We start from the raw sequence: 15559 nt of genomic DNA on the forward strand, positions 1-15559 counted from the left end.
GTCACATGACCATTCCATGTGTTCACAGCAGATAACGGAATCAGGGGAGGTGTTAACGAGGTGAGCAGCGTGTGGTCAGCAGCCTCTATCACGGTCCCTGCCCCTGCACACATTAGCAGGTCCACGTGCACACTGTGCACGCTTTTGTGTGTCCTACTTGTTGGACTCAGTGATAAAGAGGAATAAAGTGTGTCAGGAAGCATGTGGCGCTGCTAAAAATACCTCATCATACAGTATTTAGAGCTGCTGCTTCTGCTGATGAAGACCATGGAAACATTTTCATCACACTGATTCAATGATTAGAGGAAAACATCTCTTTATACTGCAGCAGCAGCTTCTACACCGTTAGCTTAGCATTAGCATTAGCTCCTCATCATAGGGACATTACAGCTCAGAGCTGTAGCAGCTACAGACGCCTACGTTAGGAAATATGAAGACTAATCAGCATTTTAATCCTCTAACACAGTGATTTCAAACTTTTTTGGATCGTGACCACATTTTTGTAGCACACATTTTTACATTTTTTCTTTTAGAATTTGTTTTTATTATATTTAGTTACAAATACAGATTAGCTACAGATAGCCAGGATTAGTGAGCAGTTGAGCTGGGCGATCGAGATTCAAGATATATCAAGTTTTCTATTTTGGGGAATCGCCTATATATATATATATATATATTTATATAGCTTCTTTTGTATTAAAATAAGTTTTTTTTACGAGTCGCTGCTTTCACTTCTTCTCAAAACAGCATCAAAAGCTCAGTTAGATGATCAATGAGTGTGTCCTAACCCACAGATCTCACTCACACGTGCTGTCTCTGAGAGGAGAAACAGACTAAAGTGGAACATATTGTGCAGCTGTTTTTTAGTAAATGTGCCTGTGTAGCATTTTGAATCAGCAAATTTAACCCAAAACTGTCTTTCATTATAAATGAAATCATCAACATTTATATCATATATCACTATTTGGAGAAAAAATATCGATATATGATAGTTGGTCCATATCGTCCAGCCCTAGTGAGCAGTTGTTCCAGCTCAGATTCTTTTTTTTTTACTGCCTTACATTTGAACTAGATTTATATTTGAGAAAGTATTAAATATAGTTGTTTAAGATTGTGTTGTAATTAGAAAAATAACAATTAAAAATTCAGTTAAGAATTAATCTTTTTTTTTTACTAGACGTTTCAAGCGACCCAACACGGGGCCACGGCCTCAAGGTTGAAAATGACTGATTCAACCATAATCAGAATTATTTCTGATGTTATTTCAATCATCAAGACAAATGTTAACAAAACTCTGCATTCTATTCTAAATATTTCTATATATTCAAGGTTTAAAAAGTCTGAATAAGTCTACTTACAGAATGATTAAATATTTAATCAGCTCTGAAATCATCAAAGTCACTGACTGAGTTTAGATCAAAGCTTCTGTTTCTAACAAACAGCATTCACACACCATAACAACAGCAGCAGAACTCAGTCAAAGAGGAGATGAATGATCAGGATCACCTGTGGAACCATCATCAGAAGGAACTTCATAAAGTAACTGAGGACATGGAGGAGCTGAGGATCAAAGGAACTACAGACGTTACTAAAAACTAAAGCAGATTCATCAATACAAACCAACGTTTTCTAAAATATGACACACTCACACACTCCTCTAAGTTCTATTTGTCTTTCCTTGACTTTGAAACTCACTCTTAACATTTCCGTTCATCAGTAAAACCAGCCTCTGTAGACACTGTCCCTTTAACTCCAGCAGTAACAGAAACACGTCACAAACTACAGTTACTACAACAATATGTTCCTCAGGAACAGCAGAGTACCATAAATAATAGAAATAATAAAAAAGTAAAACAGGTAAAAGACACGGGATGATGATGATGATGGTGATGATGATGATGATGATGATTGGGTTAGATGCTCTAGTTTTAATAAAATGAAATGAAATGAATTCAAAATGAAAAAGTCATTGTGAGAATGATCAAAGAACATCATGTATCTTTTATAGTGTTACAGTGGGTTCATGTTGTTAATGTTATGCTGCCCTCTTCAGGCCACAGATCATATTACAGGTCATTGTTCCTCTAAAACAGGGCTCTGGAGCCTCATGTGGCTCTTTGACTCTTTAGCAATGGCTCCCTATAGCTATAAAAACAATATTTAAAAAATGAAATTGTTATTCCTTACAGAGGGTATTATTGATAAATGACTGACACCAAATAAAATCATGATATAACCATTTGTTAACTTAAAAATAAATCACATTGTGCAATAACTCAGCCACCTTCTTACTTCAGCTCCTAAAACATCTAGACACCATCATCTTTCCTTACACCTGTGGCTAATGTTAAGGTTTAAATCCCTGTTGAGATAACTAAACCAACAAAAACACTATTCCGGAAGAAAATAGAGATTTTAATTGAGTGGGGACAGATTCATTTAACCACCAATGTGCCGGTGGATCCTGAAGGTGGAGAAATACTGCTGCATGATACACAGGTTAGAACACTGGTCACAAACCTTTTTTTGAATCGTGACCCCATTTTTATATCACAATTTTCTACAATTTCGTTACATGTTCTTATACTGCATTTTATTTCTATTTGAGAAAGTGAAAGTATAAAATACAGTTGTTAAGATTGGGTGTTAAATATAATTTAATAATAACAGGAATATAATTAAAAAGAATGTAATTTAATTTAATTAAAAAAATAAATCAGTTATAAATTTTCTAAATCAATTACAAGACATTTGAGGCGACCCTAAGGTTGAAAAACACTGGGTGAGAGACTCTTGGATATGAAGGGACAGACAGCTCTGTAAAGTGGGAGGAGCTTAACTCACTCAGTGCCATTGCTGTAATAGTACGTCAATTGTGTTTTTTCACTGAAGTTTCTAGGATACACTGTGACAGAGTTCTACTGTGATACACAAAATACAGTAAGCAAAACATTTAACTGTGAGCCAGATAGTAAAAATAATCATTTTGCCATCAAAAGCCTTGTCTCAGTGTTGTTGTTTTTTAGAAGGAAACCAATGTTCAGATGTTATAGTTTTCAATAAAGCAAAAAAACCTTTTTTTTTTTTAGAAAAAGCCTGTTTTCTCAGCTTTTCAGCTGCTAATTACGGAAAAACGAAACAAGCTACAAACAAGCTTATTCTTCTGGTGTCAGATTGTCATAGTACAAAATATTCTGTGGGTCTTTAAATATCAGTCAAAATGCTCTAAAACGGCTGGTACTGAGGGGGTAGAAATTCTGAAAATGATAATTTCTTTGATAGAACAGAAACAGGCTGAGAGGGTTCAAATCTGAACTATGAACACACACTAGTGTCACAGTGTGACCTCAGACAGACCATCATCATCATCATCATCATCTCTCAGACTCATTCCCATTGGCCCAGAATCATGGTTCCCTCCCTCCCTGTGTTTAATCATCACAGACTGAACCCGTGCTCCCCTGGTCCCTCGTACCCTGCGTCCCCTGGCCGTGGGTCCTACCTGTGTGACCTTTTCCGTCACGTGGTGGGTGCGGTCGATGAGCTTACAGGGGGCGATGATGTCCATGTCCCCGGGGGGCAGGGCGATGAGGGGGTCCGTTTTAAAGTCCACAAAGTTAAGGGTGATTTGAGGGATCTTAGAGATGGTTCTGTAGCGCATCAGGTCAGAGTCAGACGTAGAGTTAAAGATGTTGGATCTGCTGTTCACTGCACCTGACACACACAGACACAGACCCAAACACACAGACACACACACAGACCCAAACACACAGACACAGACACAGACACAGACACAGACACAGACACAGACACAGACACAGACACACACACACACACACACACACACACACACACACACACACACACACACACACACACACACACACACACACACACAGAGCATTGAGACGTGCACGGGGGGGTCACCAGGGGCCTCCTATGCCTCCTACCAGCGGTGGGCTCAATTACAAGTGTAAACGCATAATTGATGATTAATTACAATGATGACAGAATTTTAATTGTATTTGAAAAAACCTGTTGCTGTTGTATTCATAATAAATTAGTAATTGAGTTCAGATAATTGACTTTGTATTTGTAAAACTGTCAATGCCAAGGCATAAAAATAGAAACATTTTAGATTTTTTTCTGAGATAAGGTTATAATAAGGCATGAAAATGGAAACATTTAGGAATTTTTTCTGAGAAAAGACATAATTTTTTCTGAGGTAAGACTATAGTAAGACATAAAAATAAAAAAATTTAGGATTTTTTTTGAAATCATAAGGCATAACATTTTTTTTAAATGTTTTTTTCCTGAGATAAGACTATAGTAGGGCATCGAAAAATAAAAATGTGGGATTTTTTTTTAGATAATTTTATCATAAGAACTTACAAACTACTTCAAATATAATGAGCACATTTAAACAGGGGTGAAAAAAAATGAGAAAAAAATAAAAACACCATAATTTCAGAGGCAAGGCAAAAAAATGGAAAACATTTGGAAAATTGTTTCTGAGCTAAGGCAAAAAAAAGTTTTATGGGGTTATTTATTTATATCAGGCTCAGCAATTGTGATTAATTAAATTTAAAATTTAGTAATTAACTCAATCAGTGCCATTGACGAGATAGCTCGTCATTTCAAATACAAACGCTCAGTGCCATTGACGAGATAACTCGTCATTTGCATTTTTTCACGGGGATTACTAGAAAACACCCTGGCGGAGGTCCCTCATCAATATCTAAGCTGTGGGGTGTTGTAGTGACCAACTGTGTCCTGAAGATGGCAGCAGTGCACCTTTAGATGAGAGATTAGTCACTGATGCTACCCAGCAAAGCAGGAAGAAGCAGGAAAAGAAGGGAGATTATGATGCCACAGAGTGACATTGTGACATATCCAGCAGCTCACAGCACCACATACTAACACAGAACATGTGTGAACCTGAGTGGATTATTGATAATGTTGTGACGTTCCCAGCAGCGCACACTCCGACCAGAGAAAGTGTGGAATTCATGAATAATGTGGCAATTGTGAGATAAAATCAAAAAAAAAAAAAATGGGGCAAGCAGTGACACTCTGTATGTCGGGGAGGAAGAAGAAGTTACGTGTGTGCAGACTGACGGGAGAGAAAGTTGGAGGAACGCCAAAATACAGTAAGAATTCAATTCAACTCTGACCCAGATAGCAAAATAAAAGCCCGGTCTGTGTTTTTTTTTTATATATAAGGTAACAATGTTCAGATGTTAGAATTGTCACTAAAGCAAAAAAAATTAGCTTTAAAGTCACTGACAGGTTTTTTTTTTACAAAAAGGCTTTTTTCTCAGCTTTTTGCTCTGAAACTGAAAATTTGTGTAAAACTTGCTCTATTCAATGGCTGATTACAAAAGAACGAAACGAGCCAGAAACAAATTCTTTTTTTTATGAAAGTAGAGGCTTCAATCTTTCAGAATCTGGTGTCAGATTTCAGATAGTCATAGTAGAAAATGTTCTGTGGGTCTTTAAAATCAGTCAAAATGCTCAAAAACGGCTGGTACTGAGGGGTTAGAAAATCTGAGAATGGCTGGCACTGAATGAGTTAATAACAACTGAATTTCAGTGGAAAAATAATTGTAATTTTAATTGTTATTACAAAAAAAATGCTGGTCACGGTAATCATATTTGAGTTGTAATTGAACATGGATAATTGAACTATGTAATTGAGCGTAACCGTGGTTCCTACTCACCGGTGCTGCTGCTGGGGGGGCGGACGCTGGCCCGGCGGTTCTTGCGGTCCCAGTCCGGCCTCAGGGCCTCGATCTCGTCCACAGAGGACGCGCGCCGCATGCTGTGGAGCGTCTCACGGGAACGACTACGTGACAGGGAGCAGGTGGAGTCCACGCCGTCAGGGTGGGGGCTGAGGCGGGGTGAGGACTGGGAGACAGCACCCACTGGGGGGGGTCCACGCAACTCTAATGCTGCGCAAACTAAGGTACGCTGGACCGCCTGATGGTCCTGATGGTCCTCCTGATGGTCCTCAGACCAACTCTGAAGAGCTAACCTTAGAAAATAAACAAAAAGTGAAAAGTAAGAATGTGTGTGTGTGTACGTGTGTGTGTCTGTGCGCGCAGTGTTGGGGGACCCCAAAAACTTTATTTTTTCTAGAATTAGTTTGTGTTACAAATGTAGCCAGGATTAGTGAACAAAGCGACAAGATATGTTCATACTATATTATATGAATTCATTAATTTTTTATTTTTTGTGGAAAACATTCCCACTTTTAAGATCCAAATTATTTCGTATTCTTATTTTTCTTCCGACCATACGTGACTTGCTGTTACTCTGCTAATTCTTAACCAATCTAACCCATTCAAATATCAAAATGTTCCACTGCTTAGTGACAATGTTACTATAACACTTTTACTTTTAATGTAATATTAGCTTTTATGCTTTTACTGTAAACTGCATTATCTTTGTTAACATTTAACTCAGACACAATTCTAGCCCCAAACTGTCTATCTATAAATCTACCTGCTCTCACTGAGCGTATGGTGCTCAGGTGGAGGTGGGGGCAGGAAGTCCCCCCTCCCTGAGGACTGGTGGTTGCAGTGGGTGGGGCGTGGCGTTAGGGGTGTGGCCGTGGGGGTGTAGGCAGCCTCAGTGTCATCCAGAGAAGCTTTACTGTTGGAGAGGGAGCGCAGCAGAGGGAGGCGGAGCTTAAAGCCTCTGGGGCGACCTGGAGTACAAACACACACACACACGGATTAGTTTAACAGACCTCCATCATCTTTTACTGACAACATGATCACAGAGTGCTGAGTCAGCACTAATACATCAGGAGAGTTCACAATAGTCCACTAATTGATTGATTCTCCACATAAATCCAACAGTTATTGATGGATTGATAGATCATTAAGCCTAAAGTGAACACTAACGCTGCTCTATCCTTATTATCTAATACTGACCTATAAACTTCATCAATAACTCTGACTCTGACACATATTAAACTCTCCTCCTCTGTCATCATTGTAAGGTCATGAGGAACATGTGAGCTTCATTCTGCAGATGATTGGACCGATAAGAGACTGTCTTCATGCTAAAGATTTAAACAGGAGGAAAAACATTCAAAACCATTTGCTACGTGTTTTTCTCAACACCAAATAATCACTAAACAACTTTCAGCTGAATGTGAAGGTTCTGCATCTGGACCCTCTTGTAATGTTAAGAGCATAAAACACGTTGAAGCACATATAAAGACAATAACAATGACAATCAGGACCAACTTGAATTGCTTTTGTTTACTAAGACCGTGTTTGATAGATTCCACACACATACTCGTAACTACATAAATAAAGAAAAAGTTAAAAAGTTACAAAAACATAGTACTAAAAGTTTGTTTATGAATGCTGTTAAATTGTATTTCCATTCAATGATTTAACCCATTATTTATACTGTATCACTGTGTGGGAACGGGCATGAAAAGTCATGGACATAAAGCCCATGAGGTGGCACTGCTGCACAATTATAGAAAATCACAACTTTTTAAGTCAAGATAGCTTTATTAAATAGGCATTCTTACAGTTAAATTTTAAATGTGTGTAAAATCCTGTGCCAGACATTGTAGGTAAAATGATAGAGAGAGGAGCGGTAAACAGTGACTGATGACCAGCCTAATGTAAAACCACGTTCAGTCAAAGCACCTTAACAATAAAGGAACAATCTACTGCTGAACAGTTTGAAAACACTCACAGATCTAAACTACTTTAACTACAAAGTGAAGCTGGTTTAAGTTTAATCAAGCCTGCAAACACTAAATTAATTTACAAAGATTGTAAATTATTTATATTTTAGCATGTTGTATGTATAACTATGTATCACTGTTAGCCTTAGTGTGTTTTATGTTGGGGACCAGGTCTGATAATTAGCCTGTGGCATCATTAGACGAGGACATTTTTGATTGTTCAGCTGTTCCTCAGAGGAACTTCCTGTCCTTTGTTCTTCATTAATCTAATTATTCAGCTTTAACAGCCATGTTGTTTAGCCATGGGTACACTGGTACACTGGGATGGTCTATGATGTAAGAATAAAATCAAATACCAATAAGTTCAGTTCCTGACAGTGCTAGCTAACGACGTGCTAACAACATGCGAACAGTATTTTTAGCTCCTGACTGAGTCGTCATGTGTCAGCCTCATATTACAGCAAATTATGTTTTATGTTAATTAGTGATGGGTAAAGTATGATATTTGTATACTATCATTTAGCGATAGGCTAAAGCTAATGGAATAAGGCCAAACAAAGCATATGAATGTAGTTAGCATCTCAATTTAACCCTTCAAATCACCTCAGCAGACAGAGTCACTTCATTACCTGTAACTAGGGATGTAACAATTTACTCAACTCCCAATACAATTCACGATACGATTCTCTCATTTTACAAAATGGGACTGTAGACAAATGACTGAAAAATATTCCTTCATTTTTTTGGGGGAAAAAACTAGAAAATACTGTACTATTTTCCTTTTACTTTTCATTGTCAAAAGAATCCCTTGATAAACTATTCAAAACAATGCAATTTACCTAAAAATAAATCTTGAATGAAATAAATAAAGGAATAATACAAATGAAGAAGAAGCCTATTAATTTAAATTCTTGTTCTATAGTAAACAATGCAAAACTGCACAATAGTTCTTTTTCTTTTAAAAAGTGCAACTGAAAATGTATTTTGTGCCTTACCAATTTGACTTAAAGAAAAAAAAAACAGTCATTGAACTGATTTACGTCTGATATTTGTTTGAACCAGCAGAGGGCGCTGGTAACCCAGTGGTCGGTTGACATGCAGATTCTTGCAGTGAAGAAGAGATGCTATGCTAGCAGACAGAGCTAATAGAAAAACCTGTAACCTGATTAACCTCACACTAATATCAGTAATATTAGTAACCTAATATCTAATGAACCAACTAAATAAAACTGTCTTTGGTTTATAACTATATGCACAAAGGAAACCTTTTTACAGTAGAAAACAGACCAATCTGACCTTTCAGCTTTTACATATAGGACTTAGAGGGTCAAAGGTCACAACCATCACAGCCTGATGATTTACATTATCTGAAGCTTTTATAGTCTTTAAAACACACTCACATTGTGTCATTATGCATTGCACTAACGTTATTTATAAACTCTGAAATAAAAATGAGATAAGTGTGATGTTTCTTAAGGGTTAGGGTTGTTTGTTTGTTTCGAGCAGAGACAAGAAAGAAAAACAAAAAGGAATATAAAAAAAAAAAAATATTTGTGTACAAGGAAACCCCAACAGAGAAAACAATCAAAGAGAATATACACTATTAATTGCAATAATATATTTGCTTGAAAACTAGTGGGAAGAAGAAAGACTTATTGAATCCCACTTCTTTTTTGTAATCATGCATTTTTATCATATTGTTTCTGAGTCTGTTTGGTCTTCTAGAAATACACAAACAAATACTAACCCTGGTTCTATCTGTGATCCCGTTTATTTTAAATCCTTTTCTGACCAACAGAAAAAACAGTGACAAACACATGTGGATGTAAATGTTGAGTAAATGCGTGATGGTATGTTAATATAGATAACTCTGACTTAAGAAATATTTATAAAGTCAGATTTCTATGATCTATCATCATTCATGAATCAACATGTTATTTATTTACAGGTAAACGTACATGTTTAATTTCTTTGTTGTTGTCCTTTCATCTTTCCGTGAGAAGTGCCTGTAGATACATTATTTTATCTATTTTTATTTATTTAGACAGGACAATGCATACTAATGAACATTTACATAGTAGAATAGAGACGTAGAAAGAGCAGGTTAAGGCTGAGTAAAACCAGCAGGTTATTAGTTTCATTTGTAGCAGCTGAATCTTTCTCAGGCTGCAGATCAAAGAAACATTAGCTCCTCCTCCTTTCACCTGTCAGCAGCTCTAAACCATCATTCTTTACACATTTATTTTAACTGCTGAACTAAATCATCAATAATCCCTGAATCTCTTGTGTTTTTTTGTCAGATTGGTCTGTTTTATTAAAAGTTCAGCAATTCCTGGCAAGAGGCTTTGCTTTGAAAAAGGCTTAAATAAACCTAATAAATGATTGTAAAATGATAAATTAATTCTAAAGTATTTGTATCATCATGTTGTGACTAATTCCGTCCAATCAGAGAGGCCGATGTTTAAAGGTGTGATGTTTAGTACCTGTAACGAGCCACGTGGGCAGGCGGTGGTTGAGATCGTGTGTGCGATTCTGCAGCGTCTCTTCTGTCATGACCTCAAAGTTCAGGATGAACATGATGACCACGCCATCCTCGTTCTTCACCGGAACCACGTCCACCGTACACAGGAAGCAGTGACCTGCACACACACACACACACACACACACACACACACACACACACACACACACACACACACACACACACACACACACACACACACACACACACACACACACACACACACACACACACACACACACACACACACACACACAGTGAGAAACTGAGACTGGAATCAATCAGTCAGAGAACAACTAGCGAACCACAGAACACGAGATTAACTCAGTGACTGCCAAAGACGTCAATTGTGTTTTTCGGCTGAGGTTGCTAAGAGACAGTGTGACGAAGCTCTCCGGTGAATATCTAACTTGGACAATGATGTAGTGACCAACTGGTGACATGTAGGTGGCAGCAGAGCACCTTTAGATGAGAGATCACCCGTTATGAGCAGAGCTCAGAGGGAGAGGAAAGGAGTTTACATACAGAAAATGGTGCTACAAGAGTTGATGCTGAAGTTCTCAGCAGCTCACACTCAACCAGTGCATACATACAAAGTGGACTATTGAGAGTGTGGCGATGGTGAGAAAAAATGATCAAAAAAACGGGGCAAGCGGTGAGACTCGGCATGTGCGGGAAGAGGAGGAAGTTGCATGTGTGGAAACTAACAGGGGGAGGGACTTGGAGGAATGCCAAAATACAGTAAGAAATCCATTCAACTCAGACTCAGATAGTAAATAATAATAATGTTGTCATCAAAAGCCTGGTCTCAGTGTTGTTTTTGTAGTTTTATAGAAGGAAACCAATGCTGAAGTGTCACTAAAGCAAAAAAAAATTGCTTCAAAGTCATTAATAGATTTTTTCAGAAAAAGATGTTTTTCTCAGCTTTTTGTCACAAACTGGTGATTTGTGTGAAACTTGCCTCTATTCAACTGTGAATTACAGAAGAACAAAACAAGCTAGAAACAAAATATTTTTTTCTGATGAAAGTAGAGGGTCTAATCTTTCAGAATCTGGATTTCAGATTGCCATAGCACAACATATTCTGTGGGTCTTGAAAAATCAGTGAAAATCCTCTAAAACGCCTGGCACTGAGGGTTTGGCTGCTCTGAAAATGGCTGGCAGTGAATGAGTTAAAGAGAACAATCTTTAAAAAGACAGAAATACAACAAATCATGGACAAGTAAATAAACAGAGGAAAAAGGAGAGAGAAATCTGCTCTCTGATCATTCTGTGAGTTTTAATATGAGTTAATGCTGTTTTATTGTTTCTGAACCAAATGCTCTAATAATAAGTAAAATAATAGTTTGGCTTTATATAGCGCTTTTTTCAAGGAGACTCAAAGTGCGTTCAAACCCATTCATACAAGCAATGTGAGTAAAGTGTCTTGCCCAAGGACACAATGACAGTGACTTGGATAAAGTGGAATTTGAACCCCCAACCCTTCGGTTGTCCTACGTGTGATCTTCAATCAGTTCCACTGATGTTTTAAAAGAAAACTAAAGACACATCTTTTGAATTTGGCTTTTAACACGAGATAATTCTTGTTTTTTAATGTCTTTCTTTTTGATCACGTTTTTATTATAATTTTGAATCAACGGTTTTATACTTTATTTATTGGCTCTCCACTGAACTGATTATATTTGTTTGCAGTCTGTCTGTTCTTGTATAGCTACGTCCTATATATGATGCTTTAGATGCTTTAGAAATAAATAGTAGAGTTCAGTTGAAAAGTAAAGGTAAAGTTCACCTATAAATGTTATTTTATGCCAATTAATAATCCAAAAGAAAAACATTACAAAAATACTGAAAAGTCATTACCGTCCACCTTAATTATTCAAATGTATTGAGATCAGATCAGTGACTCTGGTTTTGTAAATACTTGGTATAGGATCAATACAACTCTTTCAAACACTTTTAACCCACAAAGAGCATTAAAGGTGTGAAGATGCATTCAGGGACCGGTATCAGGATGATGAAATGTACATCCACTCACTGATGTTTGATGTCACACAAAGACAATAAGGGTCATTCCATTTCAACAAATGTTCAGGACATCCCACGCACATTCAGCCTAAAAAAATTCTGACATTTTACCAATTGTTCTATGATTATTCAATATTCACACTGTATATTTTTAGTTTGATCTGATGAATACGTTTTGAGATCTGGACAATTTAGTGAAAAACTAATGAACAATAAATGATTATCAGACACAGAGCAAAGCTACAATGGCCTCATGTAATGGATGTACAATATTCACGAGTGGTGAAATAACCCAAACATGGGGTCCAAAAACAAAAAATGAAGAAGTCACATAAAGAGAAATAGTTTTATATCCCAATAAAGAGCAACATATTTACTATAAGTTAAAACAGATCAGATATTTTATTACATTCCCATATGTATTGCCCAGGAATAGCTAGCAGTGCTGCTAACTGTGCTACTGTCCCTAGCATAAAAAATGAAACATTAAACCAAACTCTAAAAGCTTTAACCTGTTCCTGCTGCTGTTTGGTCTGATATAAGATATAATCGTGTTAAATCAGATAAAGAGATACTTTCAGAACTGTAGGGAACCAAACCCTCCAAGTTGATCTTTGATTATTTTTGTGATACTAGTTTCACCAGTCAATGGAGTCAGAGAGTCTGTCTCCTACTGTGAAATGCAAATGTGCCCCACAGGGGGATCTTCTCCCTCTTCCTGTCCGAACAAAAGAACAGGAGAATCCAAGAATAGTTTTCCTCCTATATCACCTCTCTGCTACATTACGATCAAAAGGGAACAGTCAGTCAATGTTTACATGCTAAGTTTTCAAACTCTGGGCTCCGACCCCCTGCAGATGTTGTCACCTCCAGAACCCAAACCACTGGTCACACAGGACGTTGGAATAACACTAGCTCTCCTGCTCAAATGAGAACAAAGAACATGTGCTTGTTTGGAAAGTCACAAAAGAAGGGATTATTGTTACTGGTTCCTGCAGAAATTGAAATTGCAAATATTGTCTGTCATATGCCACTCTTTTCATGTAATTCAATAACCAACAGAATGCTATTTTAAAATGTTTATCATTTAAAAGGTGCTTGAAATACTAGAAAACATCACAAAGCTTAGTTCAAGGTACTGAATGTTAACCATATGATAAAGAAAATTCCTTAACCCGAACGTTGACATTCAGGTTTATTAGGTACTAACTATGCTATTTTTCAGCCGTGTCTGGTATCTAACTGTTTCATTATAGATGATATATTAAGATATGATGTTGAAAAGATGTTTTGAAATATGTGGAATTAATTATTAGGCATTCTTTTATGTTTAGGAACTCCCTCTGTTGTCTATGTCATTCCACTACACACCCACACTTGAGACACACCCACAAGCTGAAAGCAGAGACATTGACCAATCACCGATATGATCTCAGAATGATCAACCAAGACACTTCCTCCAAAAGGCGTCTCCAAATTCTTTTAAAAAAAAAGACGCGATGTCCGAAACTTTAGTTTTGGACGCGGGCGTTCAAGCTCACACGTGTTCCCTCATGTTTCCAGTCTTTCATTTCATTTTTCTTTTATTTGGAGTTGCATCAGTTAGACTTTTTAAGAACCTTGCTCGCAGTGAAAGCCTAAGACGCAAAAAAACGTGCCTGAAAGCCGACCTTCCAACATCTGAATTGTGGACCAAACCGTGGTCCCTCTTAGTCTGAAACCGGCTGCGATCATCCCAGAAGGGGTTGTGGATTGGCCAATAGAATCACTTCTGTTTAACGTAACAGAACTCAACGGCAGCACGCCAGCGCAGCTATACTGCTACACGGACGATGTTCCTGCAAACCCAGAACGTCTCCAGGTCCAACCAGACTGCATCTCAAGGTATGGACCAGTGAACAATGGACCAGCAGAACTGACTCACTTAAATTACAATACATTCTCATTCAATACATCCTCATTCAATACAACCCCATACTTACACTCCACTCACAATCCACCACATATGTTTGTCCGTCTTCCCCCCGTCTGTCTTCCCTCGCTGTTTTATGATTTTATTCTTTGATTTTACAATAGTTAGTCTAGATTAGTTTAGAATAGTGATTCACTTTACTACATGTAATTCTCACTTTTATTAGCTTAGAAATGCATTTCATCATGATTTAATCACCGCATCGTTCTCGTTTCTTACTGGATTATGCAAATAAAAGGTTAAACTGTAATCTTTGATTCCTCTGATTCATTAAAGCTGTGATGATGGTGTAGACTTGCTGTTAGAATTCACTTCCCTGATTTAATACTTTGTTTAGTCTAAAGAAAAACTTAGACATATTTCCTCTTTTTAAGAGGTGGCACCCAGTAATTCGTTGAGCTAATATTAATAATCATAATTAATATCCTCATTCAAATAACTCATTATTTCTTACCCTTGTTCTCCTACAGAACCTTGGTCAGCTCCTGCTCAATGAGCACAAAGCTTGTCCTTATTTTTCTTCCATGTTCAGCTTCCAATATCTCAGGAACTACAGCTCATAGTAAAGGTAAATATGGTATAGTAATATAGCTCCTCCTACTCTCTCAGAATATACAAAAACATCTGCTATACATCCTATCTGGTGGACATGCCAGCTCCTCTAAATAGTCAAAAAGTGAGTGTGTGTTTGGGTCTAGAACATGTTTGCTCCTTCAGTAAACAACTTAGAATATGCCTCAGCGCCCTGTAATTAGATCAGCTTCGAGCTATGAACATAGACTGTTCACATCACTAATGATAAGTCACATATGTGCATTGGTTCTTGGATGACATGCTCTGGAAATATGAATATACTTTTTTTTAAACTATTACTATTGGCCCATAACTACATGTGGGAATGTAAGGAAAAATCTTATCTTTTTAATTTATAGTATAAATGTTACTCTATTGGGATATAAAACTATTTTTCTTTATGTAACTTCATTTTTATTTTGGACCCCAACTTTGGGTTATTTCCCCACTGGTGAATATTGTAAATCTTTTACATGATGGCATTGCTTTGCTCTGTCTAATAATAATTTATTGTTTATTAGTTTTTCACTAAATTGTCCATATCTCAAAAGTAATAATTCGATGAAACTAAAAAATGTACAGTGTGACTATTGAATAATTAAGAAACACATTTTCAGGACCGAAGTGTGTGGGACATTTGTGAAATGAGCCAAATATAATCCACTCTGCAGTGTACAGCTTCATTAACAACGTGCTTTCTGTGTCGGTGCAGAAAGTTTCTAAAAATGTTTCTCATGGAGGAGAAAATATGAAA

At 37.1% G+C, this 15559-nt stretch overlaps 1 protein-coding gene across 2 annotated transcripts in view; it reads right to left on the bottom strand.

Annotated features, from left to right (window-relative positions):
* The window catches only part of kcnh2b (potassium voltage-gated channel, subfamily H (eag-related), member 2b), a 333294-nt gene that overhangs the window by 55789 nt on the left and 261946 nt on the right, over positions 1–15559 (bottom strand). For both annotated transcript variants that reach the window (XM_028477311.1, XM_028477310.1), the window contains exons 3-6: positions 10198–10353; positions 6505–6709; positions 5721–6034; positions 3503–3714 (exon numbers count right to left, since the gene is read on the bottom strand). In XM_028477311.1, the coding sequence (XP_028333112.1) occupies positions 3503–3714; positions 5721–6034; positions 6505–6709; positions 10198–10353 (887 nt within the window). The remainder of the gene's footprint in view (positions 1–3502; positions 3715–5720; positions 6035–6504; positions 6710–10197; positions 10354–15559) is intronic.

The sequence above is a fragment of the Gouania willdenowi genome, chromosome 20, assembly GCF_900634775.1.
Source record: "Gouania willdenowi chromosome 20, fGouWil2.1, whole genome shotgun sequence".
Taxonomy (NCBI): domain Eukaryota; kingdom Metazoa; phylum Chordata; class Actinopteri; order Blenniiformes; family Gobiesocidae; genus Gouania; species Gouania willdenowi.